Source organism: Mycetomoellerius zeteki, unplaced genomic scaffold, assembly GCF_001594055.1.
Source record: "Mycetomoellerius zeteki isolate Tzet28-1 unplaced genomic scaffold, Tzet1.0 scaffold19, whole genome shotgun sequence".
NCBI classification, from domain to species: Eukaryota; Metazoa; Arthropoda; class Insecta; order Hymenoptera; family Formicidae; genus Mycetomoellerius; species Mycetomoellerius zeteki.
The window spans coordinates 779,215-806,523 of NW_017256854.1; the positions used below are offsets into that span (position 1 = coordinate 779,215).

Here is a 27,309-nt window from a genome sequence, read left to right on the forward strand (position 1 = left end):
ATCGAACACTCTTTTTTTTCTCATTTTGGTCAATCTACCCCACATAGCCACTTTTTATAAAAGAGATTGTATTCACAAACTTTATTAGAATAATGATTAATTAATTGTAGCGAAGATCTTCTAAAACATGTCATATTCTATGAATACAGAGATATCGCGATTAATAATGCCAAAGACTTGTCAGACAACAAAATAGGTGATAAGAAAAATTTACTCACCAACTTCATTTTCTTAAAAACCATCATAAATAGTATATACAATACTTGTAGTGCACATTATTTTACACAACAAATTAATATTATATCAGCGATCTACAGTCAAAAAAAGAGATTTTTCTGCCTTGTCCTGTTTGAGTTATAAGCATTTTGACAATCAACCCCGTACGACAATTAGCCCCGGTCTCCCCTACATATAATAATTAAATACGCTCGTCAACAAAATTATCGCATAGGTAAATTTATATTAAAATTTCGTATAAATTCAAATAAGCGTAACTCCGCGAAAAATGGTTGCATTTAAAAGTGTTTTTTTTTCATTTTCTAGGGTAAAGTCTGTACTTTACGAAGCTTCCAATGGATTCTAAATCTATCCTTATCCTTACCTGGCATCTTTTAAAAAATGAGTACGTGTCTTTTTTTTTTTAAATTTACATAGTTTGACGCATTCTACGAGGTGGAGTAAATTTTTTTCGTAAATGTTATGGTAACGATCGTGAAGCATGGACTTTTCTCGTACAAATTAAAAAAAAATTGAGCTTTGTACGAATTTTTTTTCGAGGAGATACTGTGTATCAAACTTACCTATGCATTTTATTCAATTGCCGCCAGCATTAGCATTACCCGATGCGTACCACGAGGTTGCCAGTCCGATTTTGCGCGCGCACGCGTGTGTGTGTGCGTGCATGTGTATGTGTGAGGGAATGGGGGTGGAGGTATGTGAGGGTATATTTGCTCTTTAAAATTGTGTATTTCCGTCTCGTCTTCAGATGACCTCTTGTAAATGTGCACGCATATTGATGCAAGCGCTAATTGAAGCCTGCGAAACTACCTATAATATTCGGTGCAATGCTGCTTCCAATTGCTACAGATTTGTTGACTGTTCCTCTAATCTTTGTATAGTATCATATATCCCATGCTCAATAGGATGCGAAATCCTCGCATTAGTGGATGTGATAACGTCTCGATGTTTTTTTGTTCGAGGAAGTTAATTGCAATTCTGATGGTATGTGGGCGAGTGTTGTCCTACATCAGAATAAAATATCGAGATGCTACCACATCCACCAATGAGCGCGGATTTGAATCTCATTGAACATGTATGGGATATATGATGGAAAAAAGGCTACAAAGATTAGAGGAACAGTCAACAAATCTGTAGCAATTTGAAGCAGCATTCCATCGAATATAATGGGAAGTTCCTCAGGCTTCAATTAGAGCTTGCATCAATATGCGTGCACGTATACAAGAGGACATTCGTAGACGAGGAAATACACAATTTTAAAGAACAAATATACCCTCACATACCTCTATCCCCCCTCACACACTCATATACACACGCGCGCGCACAAAATCGGACGAGCAACCTCCTCGTAGTGCGCATCGGATAATGCTAATGCTGGCGGCAATTGAATAAAATGCATAGGTAAGTTTGATACACTGTATCTCCTCGAAAAAAAATCGTACAAAGTTTAATTGTTTTTTAATTTGTATGAGAAATGCCCATACCCTTTACAATGGTTATCATGACATTTACGTGAAAAATTTACTCCATCCCGTAGAGTGCGTCAAACTGTGCAAATTGCTTAAAAAGAAACACGTACTCATTAATGAAAAGATGCCAGGTAAGAGTAAGGATAGATTCAGAATACATTAAAAGCTTCGTAAAGTATAGACTTTACCCTTGGAAATGAAAAAAAAAACTTTGAATGCGACCATTTTTCGCGAAGTTACGCTTATTTGAATTTATGCGAAATTTTGATATAAATTTATCTAATTTGATAATGAGACGATAATTTTGTTAATGAGTATATATATATATATATATATTGTATATACAGGGTCCTCAAAAAGTCCCGGGCCGGCTGAATATTTCAGAAAATATAGATTTTTGAGAAAAATGTTTCAGACAAAAGTTGTAGGGTTTATAAAGATTTATTCACTGATCACATCCGCTTGATTTTGGGTGGCGCCACCAAGGTCAGGTCAAGGTCAAAGTAATTTTTTTAAATAGAATACCCTATTTTTGATGCCAGAATTTAGTAGCTGGTATCAAGAGCTTTCTAAAACACTATAATAAAGTTATTTTTCATTAAGTATTTTTCGAGTTATAAGGCTTGAAAATTACAGTACCGCCGGTATTGGCATTACGCAAGGTGTCCGATCGATGGCTAAAACCTTTTGAATGTTGCTCAGGATCATATCCTGGATAACATTTATCAAGATCAAAGTCATTGGAGATCGTTATATACAATATATATCTGTTATTTTCATTTTTACACTAAGAATTCATTTTTACGTTTAGACTGCACGTGTGTAAAGTACGTGGGTATGTGTGTGTATGTTGTGTGAATTTTGCAACATTTTCAATGTTATTGCAACTTCAATAGCACAAATTATTCTAGCAACATTGCAACGTTCCAGTAATATTGCAGTAACATTGCAAATGTTGCAACAATATTATTGGAATGATGTGTGCTGGAATATGAGTGGAATGTTATAATTTCGCATTCAATAATGTAACTATTATACGTAACACCATGTTATATTGCATTTATATTATTAAGTGCGAAATTATAACATTGATGTTATATTAATTTTAATTTGTGTCGACTGAGTACCTTTTTCTACTAACAAACTCGAATTTGCTATTGACAGGTGAGAAGTGATTAATCGAGAGTACAGTTGTCTCTTTGTCTCAATTACAAAGGTGTAATATCATCGCGACGTCAAGAATTTTATTGGCTGAGTCCAATTAACAGGATTTCTTTCTTACTAAGACGCGCGATATATCGCAACAAGACTCGACAGCCGTGCGTATCGTTTCCGTGCTCGTATCTACGGTAACAAACAGCGGTTTGTATGTATTGTGTTTTTGAGCAGTTGACACGTTGCCAGAACCGGCCGGCGCGACTCCGGGCAATATGTATGCGAGCGTACGCGTTGCTGACACGCTCGCTACCGGTGTTGTATGTACACGCGGGCATGAAAGGACGAGCTTGCTTTGGCGCGATCATTAAGATGAATGGCCCAGCTGATTAATCGCGCGCCGTTTGCCGTTGACACCTCTGGCTTTCCGCGCGGCCGCACCGCGGCTTTTTGGCCCTCTCGTCGGCGGTTTGTCACGTTCTTTAGTTCAACGCTGCTACGCGACGTGAGGTGATGCACGGCAGCGATGGAAATTCGACATTGAATGAACGAGAAGAAGTATGGGAATTGAAAATACAGGGGAGTGCAGAAAAAACGTTCGTGGGATAGTGAAGATAATAAAGGCGATAATTGAGAGCGAACGGTACGGTTATCTATCACTCGAAGATTAATCGTCGTTCTCGTGCAATAAGGCGAGAAACGTAGAATAATAAAATAAACGTTGAAGGTACGAAAAAAATAGAGAGGAAATTAGAATAGATGAGAGTGTAAGAAATATGGAATTAAAGCATAATTTTGATGTATTCTCTTCCTTTATATTATATATATATTTTTTAAATTTTATTTATCTCTCTCTTGTGATATATATTCATTATATATGTATATTAATATTTTCTTCATCCAATTACTATAACAGAGATGTTTCTTGTGCTTATCGTGGCTATGATATAATTATATTAATTTTGATATATTTATATTTTTCCTTTTTGTTTGTGTTAGCTTTATCTTGTGATATATATTTATTATACGTATATTAAATATATATCACAAGATAAAAATAAAACATAAAAGAGGAAAATAAATACATTAAAATCGTAATATAATTATATTGCAGTCACGATAAACACAAGAAATTCTGCTAAAGCAAAACTAGATAGAGAAAATATCGATATACGGCATTGATGTTTTCTCTATCAATATACTATAGCAGAGATATTGTTTGTGCTCTTCTCGCAACCGCATGTGATACATTAAGTATCGACACTTTAAAATAAAATAAAGTATCATCCGATTCCATAGCGAATCAGTGGAAGTGTCTATATCCTGTTAGATGTAAACCCGGAGATTCGAAATGTCATTTCCCGATATCGCGATTTGCTAAAGGAGTTCGCGCATTAAAGCGACTTCACTTGCGAAAGGGATAAGTTGCGGGAATAGGACCTCCTGTCCTCGAGCTGCGGTGCGACTTACTACGGTCCATTTCATGCATCTCGAGGGGCGAATCGGCTTTCCACCAGTTCCGGTACTCCGGAACTCCTTGAATTATCATCTTGAATCGCGGGTCGTGCGCGACCTACGAAATCACACCATCGTTTCGCCCATCGGAAAGCAGGGAACGAATTGGATACGACCGCCGAGAATCCGGCGGACGATCCCGCAGGAATATTTACGTTCGCGAACCTCCGACCCAGGAACATCTTGATGTAGGCCATTTCGTTCCTTTTGGTGAAATTTATGGATACGCATAAAAAGGGACCATAGCGTTGGCTGGATTTTTTCGCAATTTTGCAGAAGTTAAGAATGGGCCGTTCGGATTTCCACATTTCTTGAATGTAAATATTCGGGAACGATTTTGAGAACTTTCCTTGCAAAAATTCGATCAGTACACCAGCTGTTTTTACAATGTTTTAATTTTAAACTTCAGATAACTCAACAGCTAAGCCTCAAATTAAATTCCTCTTAAAGCAGAGTCACTCGAAGTTAACGAAGAAACAAAGTTCTATCGTACACTCACGCCGTTACTAGAAGCCTTTACTGCTTGCCAAAATAATTTAATTTTCGAAACAAGATATATAATTAAATATCAGTTTAATGACTTTAATGTTTTTGTAACAAGGTTCTCGAAACTTACGCTGCTGGATTCCAATTATTTCAAGGATGTGAAAAGAAAGACGGATATCTCTCTTAAAAGTTTTATCGTGATCTTAATGTATCAATGCATACACAATATATTTAACTTGTTAACAATCATTAAATTTTTATTAGTTTCATATATATTACAATTTTAATATCCTTTTTTAATTTAATTGTGTAAGGAATTCATAATAGGTGCTATTTGTGAATAGAAATCTACTTTCGGAATATTCAGCTCTTTTTTTTTTTAAATTGATACTTTTAAAAATATTACAACAATTGAATATAATTATATAATTATATAATTTTATAATATAATTGTATATTAATTGGCACTTTTATAATTTTAAAAATTGGTTAACACCATAGGTTTTAAATTCACACTATGTTGATGTTAATATTAACACCAACACAGTGACAATTATATAAACACCGCATGGGTGTTTAATCTACTTCAAAGGTATTAAATCCATACCGATTTTTTTAGAGTGTTATATTAGTCCATTTTTATGCGAAATACAATTGATTTTCTTCCTCTTCAATTTATTCGTAATGCTGCAGCATATTTTTTTTAAATTTAAAATTGATATAATTAACTTTCGAATTGACGTTGACAATTTCGTTTTTTGACCGACAAATAAAGTCGTGAATTAAACGAGATCACGCAGTGATAATTTCGAGTAGAGATATCGAGATCAAAGGGATCCTCAGCGGATCTTTAATGAAGGACCACACATCGACATACTCGGCTCAATTAACATCGAGCCACCTACACTACAGCCTGCACTTTCGTAATTACTGACCCTGGTAGAGGACTGCACACGTTACATAAGTTCTGCATACCGAGTTAATTCCTTAGCTCGTTCATGTTAAACGAAACCTCCGTCGGCTGGTAAGATTATTGTGAGTGCTTGTGTAATTAACATACGATCTCTGGATCGAGCGACGCATTGTAACTTTGATTCTTTGATCGTGGCCAAGCTTCCAAATGTAACATTGCTACATTACACTAGTTTACAAATTTTGAATAATTTTTGGTACAAAAAAGGAAAATAATTTTTATAGACGCAATTTAGGCCACTGAGTTTGAATCTGCTGCCAGGAAAATTCTATGGCATCAAGTTGAATTTTTAAAATATAGCATATCAATTTTAGTATGTCATTTTTAAGATATAACATTTTTTTCCAAATAAGTTGAGTGCGACAAGTGATGAACAAAGCAAACATTTCTACAAGAATTTGATAATAATTGAGAAAAGATATCAGGAATATTAGGATAAAAACATACTAGGCTAGGTAACTGCTGACTCTAATACGTAAAACCAATCTGAAATCATATGAAAAGCAAAAATTAAACGATCAACACTTGATTTATTTTCTAATTTCAATAAAACTTTCTATATCTGTTTAAAAAAATGTCTTAAATCTTATTGGTTCTGATGGAAATGTTTTGATGGCAGATTCTACGACGAAAACTATCCTAGAAAGAAGTCTTCATATGCTCTTACACAAAACTTTGTAAACCAGTGTTATTATATCTCTATATGGTATGAAGATAGTATGTTTGTTAATGTTAAGAGAATGATTAAAAAAAAAATCTGCCATAATGAATATAACATTCAGTCATGGCCTCGTTTTCTGAAAATGGAAATCTGTTTAAAATGTTGTTTTCTAAAAATGAAATTATATTTGTAATATTATGTAAATGCGAATTTAGATTTTGAAAGGATTTATTTTTAATCATGAAAAACAATGAGAATATTGTGGCAGTTTTAAGTTATACTTAGAAATCATTTTATGTATTCCGCATACAATCGCAGAACGTTAAGTATTTTTCGGAAGAGAAATTAATCCCAAAATTTTGAAAGATTCAGATCGTCATTGACATTCATTTACACTTGAGAATAAGTAATTCAGTGTAACCGCATCGTGGTTAAAATACGATACAGTCAATTCGACATTTCCCTGAATAATACATTGGTCGACCTCGCCGGTAATAATCCCTGTACGGCTCTACCCCCCCTGCTCAGTTCGACATTCTAAAATCCACTTCGCCCCCAATGAAGTATAAATCGTACTGATTCGCCTCGGGGGTCACTACTCGGGGAATTTGTCTTCCGGGTCTACGTCGGTGACGGTGCACGCTTGGCCCGCTTAAACGCGATAAAGTCAGATGCGGATACGAACGACTGCGAGGATCCGAAAGGGTGATTTACGAAAGCACGTACACGTCGGAAACTTTACCGGTGGAGAACCAGGAGAGAAAGAGGAAGAGAGAGAGAGAGAGAGAGGAAGGAAAAGAGAAAAATTCGCCACGAAAAGACAATGATAGGGTTTTTTTTGATCGCAGGCAAATCGACGGGACTGGTTACAACCACCAGGGTTACACACGCGACACCAGCGGCTCTTTATGCACACGCGGCCAGCCGTTACTGGGAAGACGACGGCAAAGTGCCACCTGCTGCACGTACCTCTTGCAAAGACATTGCGCGTCAGCTGCTCGAGGACGAGCCTGGCTGTAACATTACTGTACGTAATAATATCCTTTTGTTCATGTGTGGAGAATATTCGATAATTTTTTCCACCTTATGTAAGTTCGATGAATATATTCCTCGGTTAGTAAACATCTATATTCGAAAAGAGATGATTTCCGCTTTATTATACTCACGTTTTATTATTCTTATTCTATGCATCGTACTTCCAATTGCAATTTGGATTAAATTAAAATTATTATACTATTATTTTATATTTGGAAAAAAAAACGATTTTGCTGACGTATCTATTTAAAAATTTAATAGATACACAGATCTGAAAATAATTTTGTAGACCATCAAAATAATTATATAGGAATCTCAAGCATGATGAGTAATACTATAAAAAGTTGTGCCATTTTCGTAACCAGTTTTGAGCAATTATTTTGATATTCCAATAAAATTATTTTCACAGGTCTGTATCTAGCTACATTTTTAAATATTTCAGCAAAACCATTTTTTCTGTGTAGCGTTTTTTACAAAATTTTTTAACAATCGCGAATATCTCGATATTACAATATTTCAAACAACACAAGATTTGACACAATATTACTTTTACTTTGACCTTTTCACGCAAATTGCAAATAATAACATTTTGGTTTGTGAATTTTTTAAGTAAAATTAGCCAACAGGGTTATTTTTGAGTGCATTTTGTGCGAAACGAATACAATTCTCGCATTGCGATAAAATTGAAAAAAGTGTTTAGATGTTCTATTGCCCGTTCTGCGACAAGTTGAAAGGTTCGACAATCGAAAACGCCTGTTTGATAGGATTACATTCGTCAGATGACGTATAGAAGTTTTTCACAGTATGATTCGTTCTTGCATACGAGTGAACATAAAATTCGTATCGGGGACTCGTTCGTCTCCTTTATCACGTTTTATTGCGCCTTCTATCTTGTATCGGTAGACATAAAACGTATGTTTCGCAGTTTATTCACGTCTTTTATCACGTAGCTCTTGTTCCGCACCTTTCTCTCCCAATCAAACCAGCGAAACGAACGAAGAATAGATTGCTAACCTGAACTATTTAAAAGTATTATTTTTTTTGTAAGAGAAAAATCTCTGAACCTTTCACAGTAAAGATATTTTTCCACGGAATTAAAAATATTGGCCAATTACACCTGAAAAGATAAATGGCGTTCTATATTTTAAATAAAATATTGAATAATTAGCTAAACGTTTGCACATTAAAAAGAGTGACGAAAAAAAGTGCATTCTAATGGACAAATTAAGCGCGACAGGATTAATTAATGATCCTACCTTTGGAATAATTTGTGATGTGCTATTTTTGAAAAAGAATCTTTTCTTCGAAGTCTGAACGAAGCAAGGAACGGGCGAATTCATTGGTGCTGTTCTTCCCGGAAAAGTTGAGGTGAAACTTTCTTTCTCATTAAAGTCGATTCTTCGTGTCTCATCACGAAGATAGAATCAGAGATCGAGGAATACGGCGTTTCTGGTAAATTCAAACCTCTCGATTCGATGGAGAATATCCTATCAAACAAAACAATAAATCCGGAAAAATTTAACCCATTAAATTTGATCGAATCTTATCAAATTAAAAATTATGTATAAAAACTATACAATACAATAACATTGCGTTATTTTTATCTTAATAAATCGATATAGGTGATACTTGGTGGTGGGAGACGCCATTTTGTACCGAAGGTGACTTTGGATCCCGAAGAGCCGGAAAAAGAGGGCAGGCGATTGGACGGTAGAAACCTTATTGAAGAGTGGTCCAGAAATCATCGTAAAAGGAACATAGCCGCGAAATACGTCGCCAATAAGGAACAGTTTGAAAAGGTGGATACACGAAGAGTGAATCGCTTGTTAGGTAACTAATAACAAGTTTTAATATATCTTTAATATCTCTCTAAGATTTAATGTAAGATTTAATGACTGCTTTGAGAGCCATGACACATTATAACATCATATAAAAATCTATTATCAAATATTAATTATTATTAGATTGAAGCAATAGAGATTATTGAATGAGTTATGTTATGATTTTAAATGATGTAATTAACTATTAGTTTTTTTTTTAAATATTTTAAACACTTTTTATTCATTATTATAAATAAATATTTCAACATTATTAACTATCTTGATAATTATGTATATTATTATATTTAAAAAAAATCACGTTATTTATTATTGGATAATCTCGATTGCTCTAATTAAGCATGTAAATAATATAATTTCTATTTAGAATATCCTAATAAAATTATATATACATGGTTAGTCACATTGGAATTTAATCATATTGGAATATGCTGTATTAGCTTATTTTGAATTCCGTTCATTATTAAGTTAATTATGCAGTAATATGGTGTATCCTGTTCAAATAGTAAAAAAATTATTTTGATTATTATAGAATCCTACACAAAAATAGCTAGGAGAGTTTTTATTTTATAAACTCTTGTTTTTATCGATGTGTTTATAGCGCAATGTTTTATTCTAAAAATTTGGCAAATTTAATTGCAGAATTGAACTTTTTATGTTGTGTTATATTATATTGAAAATTTTATGAGTATTTTTAATATCTATGTATTCTTTTGTCCACTATTCGATTTTAATTTTTTATTGTTTTATTTATTTAATTAATGGATTTGATGATTAAATTAATTTAAACTTTTTATCGTATAACATAATATTTTCGCACTAAAATAAAAAAATTTAATAACGTTCAATATTTATTAATACTAATAATGGCTTGCAGTGTAATTGTTTATTAATGGTTTAATTTACATTGAAAAATGCATGTATTAAATTATGGACCTTAAATTCACAGAATGCATGATTTGACTTACAAGAATATAATTTCATCGATCATTTGTATTTTAGATTTGAGTATAATGCGATTAGCCGCTGTATAGTATTAATTGCACGGTATTGTCACTCCCGTAATCAGTGTATTAATTATTATACATTCATCATTCGGAATATGAGATTACATTGTGCCTATCAATTGCTATTGATAATCTCTCTGTGTATCTAGCTAATAAGATAGTTAACTGTTGATCGATAGAGCGAAATTTTGAATTATTGTTGCGTTATGTATAATCAATTAATGTTATTTAATAATTTGTGAAAAGCATGATAACGTACTCAGAACGAGTGTATATACCTACATCCGAAATAAATTTTAATAGATATTGTAAATTGTAAGGGACAAAGTATAAATCATCATGAATTAACGAGCAACAAAACGGCAAAGTAACAAAATATAAATCTATAAATAATATGAATAATATAAATATGTATTTTGGTCTATTTTTGCAAATGATCACAATCAGGTATTTTCCTTTTTATTTTTCTTAAAATAATTCATTTTACGAATTCTACAATTGTATAAAAATATTTTCTCTACACTGAAAGAAAAGATTGCTTGCAGCAGCCAATTAAAAATGCTATGCCATATTTTACCATCTAATTTGCTACAGCAGCCAATCTTTTTTTTTTCAGTGTACTTTTGTTCTTTACATTTTATATATTTATTTATTTATATTTTGTGTGAGATATTTCAGTTTTAATACTTTTTACGTTTCCTCACATTTGTCCATACGGTTTCGAACTTGTTTTCGTGTAACACGATCGGATTACTTGCCAAGACTTATTTTCTTCGCCACAGGACTCTTCGCCTATTCTCACATGGACTTCAACGTCGACCGGAACACGAACGACACCGGCGATCCTTCTCTAGCTGAGATGGCGATTAAGGCGCTTCGGATACTGGCGAACAATCCCGAGGGATACTTCCTCTTCGTGGAGGGTAAGTCAGAAGTTACGACATCAGAGAGAAAGAGCCACTTACAACTTTGTTCGCGGCGGCGAAAGGAGTAACAGTCGCGAAATACATCTTCAGTGAGATACGTCTCAACACCGAGAGTCGGTTTGAGACATTACTTTGAGAAATGAGAGTAGCGGTCTTTACACACGCGACGACGTATTTGCATGTTTCTAAATACAAAATTTACAATTCTCGAGAAGAGAGAACAACTTGTAACAATAATTTTATGCTAAAATCGGAGCACAAACAGATAATGTTTTATAATATTATCTTTTAGTGATTTTATTGCCTGAGAATTAATGCGATTTAAATGCCACGCTTGCAGCACAATTTTAGCATCACGTTTATCTATTCCCGTTATTTAAAATGCAATTGAAAGCAAAATAAAATAGTCGTCTTTTACCAGCGTAAAATATGTATTCACGAAACTACATACTTAAGTGATAGTGCGCTATATTATAGTAGTCACATTTGTTATACAAGCTCGAAGAATACATAGATTCACGGTTATCGAATGACTATTATTTTTGTAAAATGGCTCCCAGGCTTTTATAGGAGTTAACCGCTTCCTCAATGCGGTTACGGTTTCCGATATGCGTACATTTCAGAAGATTAATTTCCATATTTACATTCCGTTCGCATACTCAATGTCTCTAATACGAATCGTAATTCCTGTAAATCAGAGTGTTTCTCAAACAGTATATTTTATATGGTACATTTCGTACCATACTCCCAAAAATTTTGTCAATATAGTACTGATAAATTTTTTCGAATTTTATCCGTGTTTCTCAAAATAATGCCACTATATTTTATTAATACATAAATTCTACTTTATCTAAAAAAAAAAAACGACTATTTTCTGTTATGAAAATAATAAATAATTGATATACCCAATGCGGTACGAAAAATCGAATGAAAACATAAGAATTAATTAGTTTCCAATTTACATAACAAAACAAATAATTTATTCAGATAAAAACGAATAATGATGATGATCGATGAATTTGAATTAACTTTAGAATTTATGACATTCGTTCGCAGGTTATTCAATTGATCTATGATAGTCGCGACTATCACGAGTAGGTCCAAGTAGGGTTCATATAGGTGCGAAATGGCGAAGAGATTTAAAAAAAATAATGAATGCGAAAAAAAGCATTTGCAATTCAATGCGGCTGTCCGACGTGTGAAAGCCACGCGCTTTTATGCACGTTCACACCATTCCAAATTTCGATTTAGTCAGCAATACAATAAAACGCGATTATATACGAGCGTCGAATGCGTGCATTATAATAAATCATTTCTACGTATTCGGATTATTTGATTCTGTAAATTGAGAACGCGCACGAGTTGTCAGCGAGTTGTTTCGGTGAAAAACCATTGGGATCGAAGATGACAAATAGCGGACGATTTATAACGGAAGTAAATCATGAACAAACGCATGATAGATATCAAAGTCAAAGTGTAGACCACTTTTACACAGACAGTTTTAGAATTATATGGCTATTCATAGATGTTTTGTATGAAATGGATTTTTTAATGAAAATTAAAATGAATAATATTTTTCTTCCTAACTTAAATTTTTAGCCTTGACATTGAATTTTCAATTAAAAATAAAATTATGTAGATTATTCATTTTCTTTTGAAACAACAGAATAAAATTTAACTCAATATTGAAATTACGTATTGATTTTAATATGTTAAGTTCTGTATAATGAGAGGGTCGAGCATTAAACGTAATTGATATTTCAATCAATATTCTTTTATTTCAATCATAATTCTTTTATAATTACTGGATTCTTATTTTAATCCATTAATATCATTTGCAAATTGATTTCCGCTTTCATGATATGTCAGTTATAACGGATTATAACGGACAAAATGAGGAAAAGCGTTTCTCATATGAAAGTTGAGTTAATATTTTGTATTTCTTGAGTTTGCATTTTCTATTCATTTTATCGTTTTCTGTGATCTGTGAGTAACTGCAGGCAATTGATATTTTGTTGTTATACAAAAATTGCTGAAATTGATGCACAGTCCAGCGATTTTATAAATGGGACACTTTATCGAAAACCGTTAATCAGGAATGTATCTTTGTTGGCAGAATGAAACTCCACTACATTTTCTCGTATGTGCATATATATAAATGAGTTTCAAAACTTCGCGTCAAAGTTGCTTATGCAAAGTAGCTACCTGCATTTGTAGATTGCAACAATTTGATTAACACTTTCCAGTTTCCGAGCGAATGGTACCGTCCTTTAGAAAGACTGATATGTCACACAAGTATATGAGATATTTATAAAGCTTTGCAGAAAATGCACTACTCACTGCTAAAAAAATGTCAAAATAAAAAACGCTTTAAATAAATTAAAGGTGTACATATAAGTTACGTTGTAGCATATGAAATCAAAAAGTTGTTTATTAAAACAAGTGAATATTTAAAGAATTCGTAGAAGTGTTGCAATTTTTTAAGTGTATGATTTTTTATTTCTATACAAATTTTTTATTTGTATACAAATTTATTAACTTAAAAAGGTAACTTTATATTTATTTTAATTATTAAATAGCTTTTGCATATGCAAAATAAAATATTCAATATACATACATATTATATATACGAGGATAACATATTTATATATATGAATGTAAATATTGCCTATATCTATATATATATATATTTTAATTGTTTCGAAAAAGAGAAGTAGTTTATTAAAGGTTTTTGTGCGCTGAATCCACAAGTAAAAATGTTTCTATCGCTTCAGTTTTTAGAGAAAAACGTGTTAAAGCTCCTCAAAAATGCATTTTAAGCTATATTAAAAAATAAATCCGACATTGTAGAGATTTCGAAAAGAGCTCAAATTAAAGCTCGAGTATTGTGCTTTGAAAACATGAAAATAAAAATATTACTTTTTTACCGCAGGTATCATCGAAACTTTACCGTGATCTATTTTTAGGCATGTACAGAGAACGGTTACAGAAGGACGATTGCTCTATTCAAGCACACTGCGAAATTGTTGAATATAGAAAAATGTCAAGTGTGGATTTCATACGTAGGATTAAAATATGATTGTAAACAATTATTTTTTAAGCTATTATTGTTAAAACAAATTATGAAAAATAATAATAATAAAAGAAGAACTTATTACGCGACATTCTACTTTACTGAAAAATTATGATAAATCCATGTAATATAAAATTTTATCATTTTATTATATATCAACGTTTTATTTGTTAAGAAAAGAATCAGCAATAGTTTTCCTGGCAGCATTAAACGTCTTTGCAATTGTCTGTAAATAAAGTACGTTTGAGATTTAATGATGCTTGCGATAAAAATATAATTATGTCACTTTTATTATAAATACAAAATACAAACATTAATTTTAATTCTTTTCGAAGTCTATAGGACATCAAATTTATTAGTTAAAAGTTTTCAAAAACAGCCACAAAATGCATTTTTTAGAAATTTGAATCCCATTTTTTAATCTGACGTACTAGAAGATTTTTGCCTGCGGATTAAGATTCAGCGCGCAAAAAAATTCAACAAATTATTCTTCTTTTTCGGATTACAGAACCATGCAAACCAACGTAATTTTATTATTATTTTACTAGCGCTTTGCGTGTCTTTCTTCATTTAAAAGATTTGCATGAGAAGTTTAATACGTACGGATAAAACGATAATTAAAGCGAATTTATATAATTAACTTCTTATCAAACAATTTTCTTTAATGCACTTGAAAAACTAATTAGAGTCGTTAAATTAAAATATGTTAAATTAAAATATGTAAAAGAGAAAAATTTTTTTAAATCTATAATCTTTTTTTGTATTATTCATGTCATATTTGTATTATTGTGGATTGAAATCTGATTTTAATTTAAATATAAATTTATTTTATTTACCAACTCCGCGTAGTAGTTAATTTACAAAATGTTTTCTTGAAGTAATTATTTCTTTTATTTTAATTACATTTCTTTGAGAACTTCTTAATTTAGCAGTTTATTTGTTTTTTTCACAAAGTAGTATTATGTAGATTAATTATAAAAAAGAAATAAAAATGAATTTCGTATACATTTCCTTGATATACGGTGTTACCTTTCTTCAATGAGATGTGAAATGTTGTTTACGTGTAATATAGTGGATCACACTTAAGCACGACTGTAATACGAATAAAACAACGCGTTTAATTAAGAATCTTGTTTACATTTTAACCTACAGTACGACGATTCAATTTTTTGCAATACTCGTTGTACTGATTAATGAAAAACGGTAGGTTAATTATCTGTTTATAGTAAACATTCGCAAAAACAAATTTGTTTACACAATTTTGATCATTAGAACGGACTCATCAATAGTAACATAAAAACAGATATGTTTAAATACTACGTGTTCTATTCGTTTTCGTTTTTCTGTAACTAAATTTCGCACTTATTCAATGATACATAAAGGATGCAAATTGTCTTTGAAATAGATTTAACTTTGAAAAATATTCTCTTCTCATATTTTTCACACATTCACGCATTTTCTCATTTTGAAGCTGAAAGGGGCCACATGGTGAATAAAAAAGGATTCTTTCTTTTCAAGTTATAAATATTCTTTGTCTGCGGTGTATACGGTTTTTTATTGCGTGTATGAAATATACGGCAATATATTGTGGATAAAATATTCATACAATATGATTGCAAACAAAGAGAGAGCGCTATATATAATAACTATGGTGCGTTTAGTTTCTGATTTAATGCAGACACTACAAGTACTCGTGAATATTTATTTGATCTAAAAGAATCAGCTGATTTGGAGCGAATATTTGTTAGTACATTTTAAATTGTATATATTTGTTATTTATAATTTCTGTAATGAAATTATCATGGAAACTATACATTACGAAATTCTATCGTCGTTTATTTCTAAATTCAAAATTGGAACGTATTTCTAGAATTTGCATATACGTGAGAGATGTATATCTCGTATATCAATATTACTACAATGTTATTTCGGAATAAGCGTGAACGATCTAAGCAATTCGCACGCGAAAATGTCGTACACTGCGGTAACGTTGATTGCCAAGCTTCAGATCATTCGAACACTTCCAGGGAAACTTCATTAGAGGATCTATCCTCGTTCCGCGGTCGCATTTTCCTCGTTTTGCTTGCAATCGGCGTCAGATCTCGATGCCACGACTAAAGTTTCACAGCGCGCGACAACTGTTGCTCCCGGCTACTAGTTGGGAAAGTTCGCTGCACCTTAATACATTTCGATGCGATTTACCGCTCGCGAATCATCGAGAGCACTACAAGAGCATCTCTTCGAGCGCGATAAACGCATTAATCTGATGCGTCAATTCTCTGGATTACGAAAATACAGTTTTAAGAGGCAATAAAGGTATTTTATCGCACTAATATATACTTTTATCGCATTAATATATATGCACTTTATAATAATAACATATTTCATCGATAATTATTTGATGTTCTGCATGTTTATATGATTATGAAAAAACAAAATTTTTATTTGTTTAATCTACGTTAAGTCTCTTTTATAAAGAAAATTAGAATAAATTAATTAGAGCAGTTTGTCTACTGAAAATTTTAATTTCAGCAAAGTGTGTTGTAATTTCAATTTTTTTCTGTCTGGTATTATTTCTACATAAACACTTAAATATATGAGATGATAATGAAAAATGAGGTTAAAATGGAATGGAAAACATGTCTCGAATAATTTCATAATTTTTCTTAATAATGAAAATAGTAGGTAATCGTCAAAATTACTTATTCATTAGTTTGAATTCACAGTTTGAATCATGGAGTTTACTTTCCAATCCGTTAAAACTACATTCTTCTATAAATATCTTTGATAATTTGTCATACATCCTTCCGTAATATTTTTGGATCGCAACATAGCATAGAATAAATATTAGAGCATACAATAAAATATAAAAAGTTTACAACAGTCTGGTTTTAAGACCAAATGTCTTCCCTCAAAGAGACAAAGTGAGAGAGAGAGATTGAATAAATAAATAGTATTCGGAGATCTCTTGTTTTTTAAATGCTTTTTATCAATGCTTTTTATTATTCAGATATAGATTTTTGTATTGATTATCCCAGAAGAAATAGCAAATCTGGTCCGGAAGTCGTATTTTCTTGTCAGTCATTCGCAAAGATAAACGCATAACGTCCGGACTTCCTGTTAAGCCCTTATCCGAGATAAACCTCAAGTCGACCTGAGGCTCGTTTGCACGTCGGGCCGCTGTCGGCTGAGTTTCAGTGGTCGATGGATGTGTTTACACGTCACATTCTCTGATGCATAGTTACGCGGTCAGGTTTTGGGTAGGGTAGGGAATGTCAAGCTTGGAAGCTAAATGGGTCATCTGAATATTAATTTTGAACGTTGCATATACGTCGTTAGTCGGTAGATGTTGGCAGTGATATGCTTAGTAATAATTATTTCAACACACGCGTGTTTAGTTCAGAATCATTAGAAATTTTTATTTAAATGTAATAGTAATAGAAACGCCAAAATGGTTACACAAATTAATTGAATACTAACGATTGTAACAAATTAATTAAATAATAATATTGTATATTTATGAATATACAATTATTAGTATTCAATTAATTTGTGTACTGCAGTATTTTCAAATTACTAATAATTTCTAAATCTTTCATTTTAATTAAACACAAGTTTAATCATACTTGTATATTTATTTATACATATTAATTGACATTTTAGAATCAACCAATGATAGAACTCTCTAGTTTCTATAAACTTTTCATCAAAAAGGAGGATAAATATGATATTTATAAGATTATTTCTTTATGAACGCAGTGTACAGTATTGCTTGAAGCTCAGAATATCCTTCTCTTCTTAGACATACACTCATATTCTCGCATAGAATTTATCGCAGAAAAACGAAATCCGCTTACACGATGTTTAGAGCTCACGCGTTATTCCACCACATAATCTGCTTCATCCTCGAGGCTTTGCGTCATTGAACGAATAAGAACATGTATTATTACCGCACGATAAAATATCTTTATTGCTCCTTGAAACCATATTTTTGCGGTTCAATGTGGTTCAAACGTCGCCCATGAATTTCTTATGAAAGGAACAATAAGCGCTTATTGCAAGATTTAAGTGTCAATTTTGTCTGTATCTTCCGTACAAAATGATGGTCCATCAATATTACTTTTATTTTGACACCCTATATATTTCTATGACTTTGAAAAGAAGCGAAATCTTGTTTCGGCTTACATTAAGTCTTTTTCATTATGACATCTATAAAAACAGTATTTATTCAGTAAGATTTTAATTTCTATAAAAGGGAACAATTTAAATTTTTATCTTTTCGGTATTATTTTTATACAAATATTTTAATATACGAAATGATAATGAAAATTATTCGCGTGAGATTAAAGTGGAACGGGAAAATGTGTCCAAGGTTTCATCTTTTTTAATAAAAATGGTTTAATGAGAGATCGTCATTTCTACGAATTAACGTTCGTTCAATGTTGCTCGTAAAAAAAAACGATAATGCGGCTAAGGTTAATGTCTTATCATTCTTCCTAATTCGACGAGAGAACTCACTTCCGGCTGCGTATTTAGCAGCAGAAATGTGACAGTAATATTAAAAACAGGAAAATGAAACGGAAAGGTTATGATTAGATAACGAGTAACTTTGTGCCTTTGTGTCTATATTTACAAAATCGAGCAACTTTTACATTTAGCTTGATGTAAATAATTAAAAAGAAGAATGCAAATAATTATAATAATGATTATATTGATAAAATGAAATTCATATTACGGTATATTAGGTAATAATAACTGCAAAGCGACCTGTCTAATAGAGTAGGAAAATTATTTTAGTATCTATTTCATTAATTCTCTAATTTATATTGGTATCCCATATCACATGTATGACACATTGACATTAATTAATTATAATTAGAAATCATAGAATATTGCTTGGTGTGCAATTTATCAGCATATTAATAACGCTAATATTAACTTTTTCGTATACTCATTAACCGAACATATGATTAATATAATATTATAATTTACATAACACACTAATTATTATATTACTAACGATTATATATTATTTCAAATTTAAATTACTCGTATTCTAATGCATTATTTAATCTTCTTATACATTCACTCGGTTGAAAACAGCAGAACTAATTTCGCAGTAAGTGCCGTTACAGTGCCGTGGTATTTACTTTGAGTTTTAGTTAGGAGGCTAGCCGCAATGTAGAGAAGCAGATACGAGCTACTAAACCAGCAAGGACTCGATAGCCCCTATAAAACGGCTTCCTAAAATCAACGGCATGAACGTAATTTGTCAGACGAGTCGCTTGTCCGTTCGGATTAAAATTTAAAGTCTGTAAGCGGGATAAGCGACCAAAGATATCCTGGCTTTCACTGTCGGGTTTTTCACAAATCTTCGACTGTTCCGGTATAACTGAGGGCCTTTAATAATCCTAAAATAGAAGTTAATTTCGGGACACGTTTACATTATAAATTTTGCAATCATCAACAAAGTTTGATGAACCGAACGCTAAAATCATGGAGAAGTTAAATTAGAGAATTCAAACATAACGTTCCCTCGAGATATATACAAACATAAGCTTTTTCATAAACACGTGACTCAAAAATTCATGTATGAAGTAACATTTTTTTTAAATATAAATCGATATTTACCTAAGGTTCACATAATTATTTAGCACATGAATGTAGATTTTTTTCTCTCAGCGTATTATCCTCGGTAGGGATGGGAATGAACACGTTACTTGCAATGTTGTTACTATTACTTTTTTATAATACAATTTAGTAATGACAATTCTTCACACTAACGATAACGCCAAAGTTGAGAAAATCATTTTTTAGAAGTAACTCGTTATTCATTGAAGAAAATAATTGATCATTACTTTAATTGTTACATAACGCATAATGAATAAAGTAATGAGTTACTTATTTTAATGAGTAATGTGTAATGATAACGATTCAGTAAACACAATGTTATATGTACATTACATGTAACAGTTTGTTTACTGGAGAGTTTAAAAGTGACTTTTCCAATCTTTGCTTTATCGTTAGTGTCAAAAATTGTAACGTCATACATTATCATACAAAAAGGAAAGATAACATACACATTGTAACGATAACAGCGTTACAAATAATGCGCCACTCAGTTTTGTTACTTCTGCAGAGGACAATACGCTAAGATAAAAGTGGCGTTACCAAAAAATTGTAATTATCGTAATTATAGCGATGTAACAAGTAATGTGTTTCCTGATCTTTAGTATAAATCGTGTCTTTATTACTGTCAACTAAGTGGCCATTACGAGATACTGGTACGTATAATCAGAGATAGGAAAGCTCATAACAATGATAGTTCGTAATAAGCAGTCATCATAATTGAAGTGTAGTGATTGTTCGCTGAACTATTCGCTAACTGTCATCACTAAGATAGCGCGGCATTGTATTGAATTACAGCAATCGAGGTTCAGTACAAGGATAATCAAGATCGTCCGGATTGATACGAAGAAATAAGAGATATCTGATGTCGCAGTCATTGTTGATGGAAGTAATCGATAATAAATTTTATTCACGCAATTAACATTTCGCCCGATTTAATTTTCTTCGATAGAAATTATTCTAATGAAACTTGTGAAGCTAAAATAAGTAATAATTTTTTGCCGAAGAAAATTTGTGGCTTCATGGAAAATATTGTATTTTAAAGACACTCTATATACAAAACGATCAATTGCGTATATTATTCTATTTATAGGATATTGTAGGCCATAACGCGATCGACGACGAGACAAAGTGGATGAAATGAACCGAAATATCCTTTTGCATCCTATTCTCAGCGTTTCTCGGTTGTTTTACTCGTTAATGGCGCCTGTTTCGAGTAAACGGCATAAAGATAGAACCGAAATCAAGGCCGGTTCTGCTTTATTACAGCGGTGTTCAAACGTGCTATCGATTGTTTGCGCTTCGACAAAGGTTAACAGCAACGAGTACTGTACCTCGTTGTCGTTCTTGCAGGTTGCAGTTTGTCGAGCTCTCTTTATTTTTAGCGATGTTTTATTTCCCCAGTGACATTTAGGTATTTTTCATTTTATAACGCTTGCTACATGAAACAGGCAATCCTGCGAAAGCAACAATTTGCGACATACAGCCGAGCATCGAAAGGCCCGCGTTCTTTCGATAGCTTTTTTCGATTTCTTTGTACGTACTGAAGCTACTTTGTTATTTATGATGCGCACCACAAAGAGATATGCAGTTCAAAGTATATCTGATAGAATACAGTTCGACGAGGTATCGATAAAAATAACAAGCGAGATGAATCGTGTCGAACTTAATGATTGTAATTGGATTTGCCATGAAAATACTTTACTTCATTATCATTTATTTGAAAAATAAAATAGAAACTTTAAACTCTAGATATCCAGATGGCAAAGTTTTGATAGAGAAGTGGCAGATATCTTAATTAAAAGAAACTAAATTAAAAGGTGAAACCATAAATTATTAAGATCAAATCATAATATTCTCGTGCCTCTCTTACTCGATTTATCTTTCTTAACAAGGAAAGTTGAGAATTTCAAACAATTTTGCGTTTATACAGATGTAACAGTTCTTTTCTTCGTTAAACATACCATTTTTTTTATTTCGTCAAGTCACGATTCTCTCCGATAAATTGCGTTACAGTAAACTTATACAGAGTATTCTGGAAAATCATAATACAACCAGGAAGGAAAATTCTACTCGAAAAAATAAATCGAAAACGTAAAATAAGATATTGTTATATGAAGTTTTGTTTTCAGGCAACATTCTCAACAATTTATAAAGTAATAAAATTCATCGTGAATATCCTGTTTTCTTGTGTATTCTCGATCACCAATAAATACAAATATGAGCAGAGATCAATTTTTTCACATGAAAAAAATTAAAAAAGAAGACTGTTCTACATAAAATAATAATAAAATTGTAAAACGGGCATTAAAAGTTAAAACGCAGTTTACACAGCGTGCAGATATGTAATAATATCAAAAAATGTTTATTCATTAAAACGCTTAAAATTCAATTGAAAACACCATACAAAAACAAACATTTCGATTTCACTTCGGACTATCTTCGGCGTAAAAAAAAAATTAATTTGTATGAAAAACAAATGTATTCTGTATTCATTTTATGACTTATTTTTTCGTGTAGATTCACTCCCTTCGCGATCGAATCATGTTTTCCAGAACACCCTGTATGCAGCACTTGTAATGCTTCTCAAGACAAGATCCTTCTACGCACGCATAAGAATATATTTATATGCGTCGCTTCTCCAAGTCAAGTAAATTCAAACGAGACTCGAATACGAACAGAAAATTAAATGCAGCAGTTATGTCTTTCTATATCGTATCGATTGAATCCTTTAAGATAATACCTATAATAAAGCTGATTCTTATTTCTGCAGTGCACAGCAATTGAGCCTGTCGAACCTCACTCGAATGAGTTTGTATATGAATGACGTACGCGTAACGAGGAGATCAATGTCGCTCGTCCGCGATGTGCAAGCGATGCAAGTTCAGCATCGTCTGTCAGTTCAGACCGCGGTCGTGATATAGTTTATCTCTTGATTTCTTTACAGCCACTTTTATCGATGATACTCTTAATGATTATAAAACCAACGAAGTACCATCGATGATCGTGCCTTTTTGCATTTCACGATCGGTTGCGTTGAGAACCGAGCGCCGACGTTGAAATATCGCGAAGAAACATACTTTAACTTTTTATACCACGAGCAGAAGAATTATGTATGCTATCCAACGCGCTCGCTTTACAACATTTTGAAGTAAATTCTCTTTTGAAATGCACTTTTGAGAAAGATTACAATTACAAAATATTCTTTCCAGAGAATGGTTCAACTTGTAAAAGTAATTTTGTTTTACGCGGACGCATAATTATTTGTTACACTTTTATTAAATTATTTTTACCGTTAAAATCTATTATTTAACACGTTGCTCAGCCAGTTTGTATATCTTATTTGCATGTACAAAATTTTCTTTACAAGCATATAATGATAAAAATACTATTGTTACAATGAAATAATTGAACATGTATTTGTATAGTGTGTGTTGAATTGTTTATTGTTTACTTTACGTTATTTAACTTTTTATGCCATTCAAAATTTTACATGAAATGGCATTTATTTATTTACAAGTGTTTTAAAAATTTCGATAACGCTGGTCACTGTAAGTGACCATCAGAGCGCCACTAAAAGTCAAGCACAGATCACCGATGAAGACTATTACAGTCAACATGTCAACTACTTGAACGTGAATTAGGGTAGCAATTTGTTTCGTTATTAAAAGATTTCGGTTGTATTACATACAACTTTAGAAACAACTGACAATATAAAATTGTATTTTATAGATTGATTATAAAAAGCTATATGTAACTATTATATATTATGGCTGAATAAAGTGACACAAAGCCTGCATCGATAATGTTATTTAAAATAACATAAAATTATATTTTTAGTAGGGCTTCAAGAATAAATTCAATGCAAGTAAAATGATTATTCAAATCTTCGCAAATGTTAGTACATTAGATTAATGTTATTTGAGACACGAAAGAACGAATAGCTGGAGCAATTATTTCGTATAACAGTTAACAGAACACATTGCAAGCATTCGATGCACTGATCTGTATCTGTAGATTGAGATAGAATTGGTCAAATATGTATACATTATATATATACGTAACTCCATATGAAACGAGTTATCAATAACCAAAAAGTAATTGCAGCATAAAATAATTTCTTTATCTTGTTTGTATTTTGTTTCATTGTGTTTTACCTAATTTCTTTAAATTACTTTCCGCAAATTTGTTGAAACTAAACTATCGAACAATGTAGGTATCCGTTCAACGAATATATAAATATAAATAAATATTTTTCGATACTTGATACTATAAACTAACTATATATAATTGAATTTTATATGTGGATTTCAACGAGTCAGAGTTAAAATCTGAACAACACACTGTATTGCATTGTGCGTTTTTAATCTTGTCGTTATTTATTGTTGTTATAACAATTCAACTGAAAAATGCATGACGCTGAAATCTCTCTCTGTGAAAATTTTTCTGCTGTTTTTTGATCATTGCTATTACGGCGAACGTTCGCGTGCGCAGCTACGCCGCCATTTTGCCATGATAGAATTATCACGATGATTAAGTTAAGTCCATTCGTGTAACTTTGTTAATGCGATAACAGGAACCGCTGCTCTCACGCAGACCGAACTATATGGGCAACGAATAACATCTCACCATCTCATCTATGATTGACACCACTGATTAAAATCCAATTGAGAACTATTAATGAAGTTATTAAATGATAAACATTGTGTACAAGCACGCGCGTGAATGTGGATAGAAGTAAACAAAACGCGAACTTGAATATGATTCTCTCCTTATCAAACAAATAAGTCAAACAAATAAAATATCACAGATAAAGAAAGACATTCAGTTCAAAATTGAACTATTTTATTTGATATCGATCCAAGAAAATTATAATCATAAATTGTTACAACAAATCTTACAAATGTTATTAAAATAAATAAATATTCGAATAACATTTTAAACTAACAATGTTACAAAAATTAACATTTAAGACTATTTTAAAAATGAACTTTTTATGCTCATGATAGAGAAAATAGTATAGAATTGATATATTTAAATAAATTTGATGTGATGTGAAAAAGAACAATAATATCTAAGAATTCGATAGTCTTAACGAATCCAGGAGACGAATCACAGCATTATGTTATGAAGTAGTATGAAGATAACTTTAATAAATGGTAGCATCTCATAAGCCTCTCATGAGCGAGATCTGTTGCCGTTTCTCTTTAGGTGGAAGAATCGACCATGCTCACCATTACAACAACGCTTATCGCGCCCTGGATGAGACCCTAGCTCTGGAGGAAGCCGTCGAGGCAGTTATGAAGGAGGTCGATCTCACGGAAACGCTTCTAGTGGTAACAGCAGATCACTCGCACGTATTAACCCTCGGCGGACTGGCAACGCATCGTGGGAATCCCATATTCGGTGAGCCATCACATATATTTTGCCCTCATGTTAGTACATTATATCCGTTATGTAGTCTGAATGGGACATTTCTGCTTCTTAGGATAGATGCATCAATAAATGCATCAATAAATAAATCTGGTTAAAATAATAAGAGAGAGAAAAAGAGAGAATGAGATTAAATAAAAAATTATATTCGTTAACTTTTTTTGTATCTTGAATTATGAGATTAAATTTAAATTTTATTTAAATTTATACAAAAATATACCATTCATCAGTACGAGCTTACTATGTTTTCTACTGTGATTGAACTCGAAATATTTCGAGATTTCATATATAATATCTTGATATCTATTTCTTTCATGCGGATTTTTAATCGTATACGTTAGAGCGAATACGGTATCTCTGTTTGAATTAACAAAATCTATGCGATCCAGGCGACCGGTTCCAGCTGTCGTAACTCTTTCCACTGTTTAAAAAGAAAGCGTTCCTTTCCATTGTTGCCTGGATCTCGGCTTCCAATATCCGGGAGGGATGCGCTGGCAACCGACTTTTGCCCCGAAAAGCAGCCTCGCAGGAAACATTATTGAATCACCCGCGTGAATTAATCGAATGAATTGCCAGGGGTCTATATTGTCGGCAGAGCTTAAGCGCAGCTTATACGAAGCTTTCTATAATCATTAGCCGAGTATAGGCAACTTAAGCCAGAGCTCGGTGCTTTACGATTTAACTCATTTGAGGAACTTCGGCAAATTTAATAAACACTTTTGATTGTTTTGAAGCCGCTGATTGTGCGTTTCTCCACGGAGTTGAAAAAGTAAACCAGAAATAAACGATGATAACAGCCACAAGTAAGTTAGCAGATGACCACTTTTAATGACACAGTAAATAAAGAACTGTTCGTTTAAACAGAATATGACATTTAAAAAGTGCCTGTCGCTTATTGTTGGCATTTTTTGAACATGTCTTTTCACTTTCAAGTTACAGGAAAGTTGAAGAACTTTATTGGAAAGTAAGAGAATTTTAGGAAATACCGGAGCTGTTAAAGATACGTCGAGTACTTTAGATTTTTACAAACAGGTCCGCTAGTCAAATTTACCGAAATACTTTCACTTTGTAAAATAATGGTGCCGTACTATATACTGCAAGTTTTGACACAAAAATGATACATAGTTCGCGCCGTTATCTAGTTTTACCGTCTAACCGACAGTTCATTGAAATTCTATCAAAACTTATGCTTTGATGGATTATTTCCTGTTACAACTAATTTTCTGCAACATCCCGATAAAAGCAACTACTTTATACCAGGTTCCTACCGACAAAATACCCCCTAGCGCAATATATTTTTGCTGAACACCGAGAAAAATGTTCTGATTGAAAATGGAACAAACTAGAAGATTCTGATTGTATCGGAATACCGGTTATTACAATTAAAATTTAATATGTAGATTTAACCAGCAAATTCTGAACTAGAATTAATCCAACCAAATCTTTTTCTCAGTGAACTTTTGATATATTTTCGGACAAACGTGTTATTTGCCTCCGAACGAAAACGTCGTGTGATCCGCGTTTTATATAGAGATCATCCTTCGGGACGACTCACTCCTTCCGTTTTTTTCGATCACTCGTTTCCTTCGCTTTTGCCAACTATTACTATCCAGTAAATGAGGAGCAGACTTTCAAAATGCGTTTTGTCTAAAATTTCAATGTTTTAGTTAGAGATGGCGTAGTGTTCAGTGTAGAATGACTTATATTATGAGCTACTCTGAGATGTTCAGAAAGCATTGTTTTCATCGTTAATTTGTATGCTGAAAAACATAGACATTTCGAAGTGCATTATGTTTTTTAATTAGAAACAAATAAAATGCATTTGTTTAACATTTTTAGCAATTGTTAAGCAATTTTGTTTAATATTTCACAT

The 27,309-nt window shown here is 32.2% G+C and overlaps 1 protein-coding gene across 1 annotated transcript in view; it reads left to right on the top strand.

The window, feature by feature from the left end:
• The first annotated feature begins 7,167 nt into the window (after positions 1-7,167).
• The window catches only part of LOC108721993 (uncharacterized), a 110,511-nt gene continuing 90,369 nt past the window's right edge, over positions 7,168-27,309 (top strand). The window contains 5 exon segments of the mRNA XM_073512025.1: positions 7,168-7,201; positions 7,345-7,523; positions 9,154-9,361; positions 11,159-11,299; positions 25,215-25,409. Of these exon segments, the coding sequence (XP_073368126.1) occupies positions 7,168-7,201; positions 7,345-7,523; positions 9,154-9,361; positions 11,159-11,299; positions 25,215-25,409 (757 nt within the window).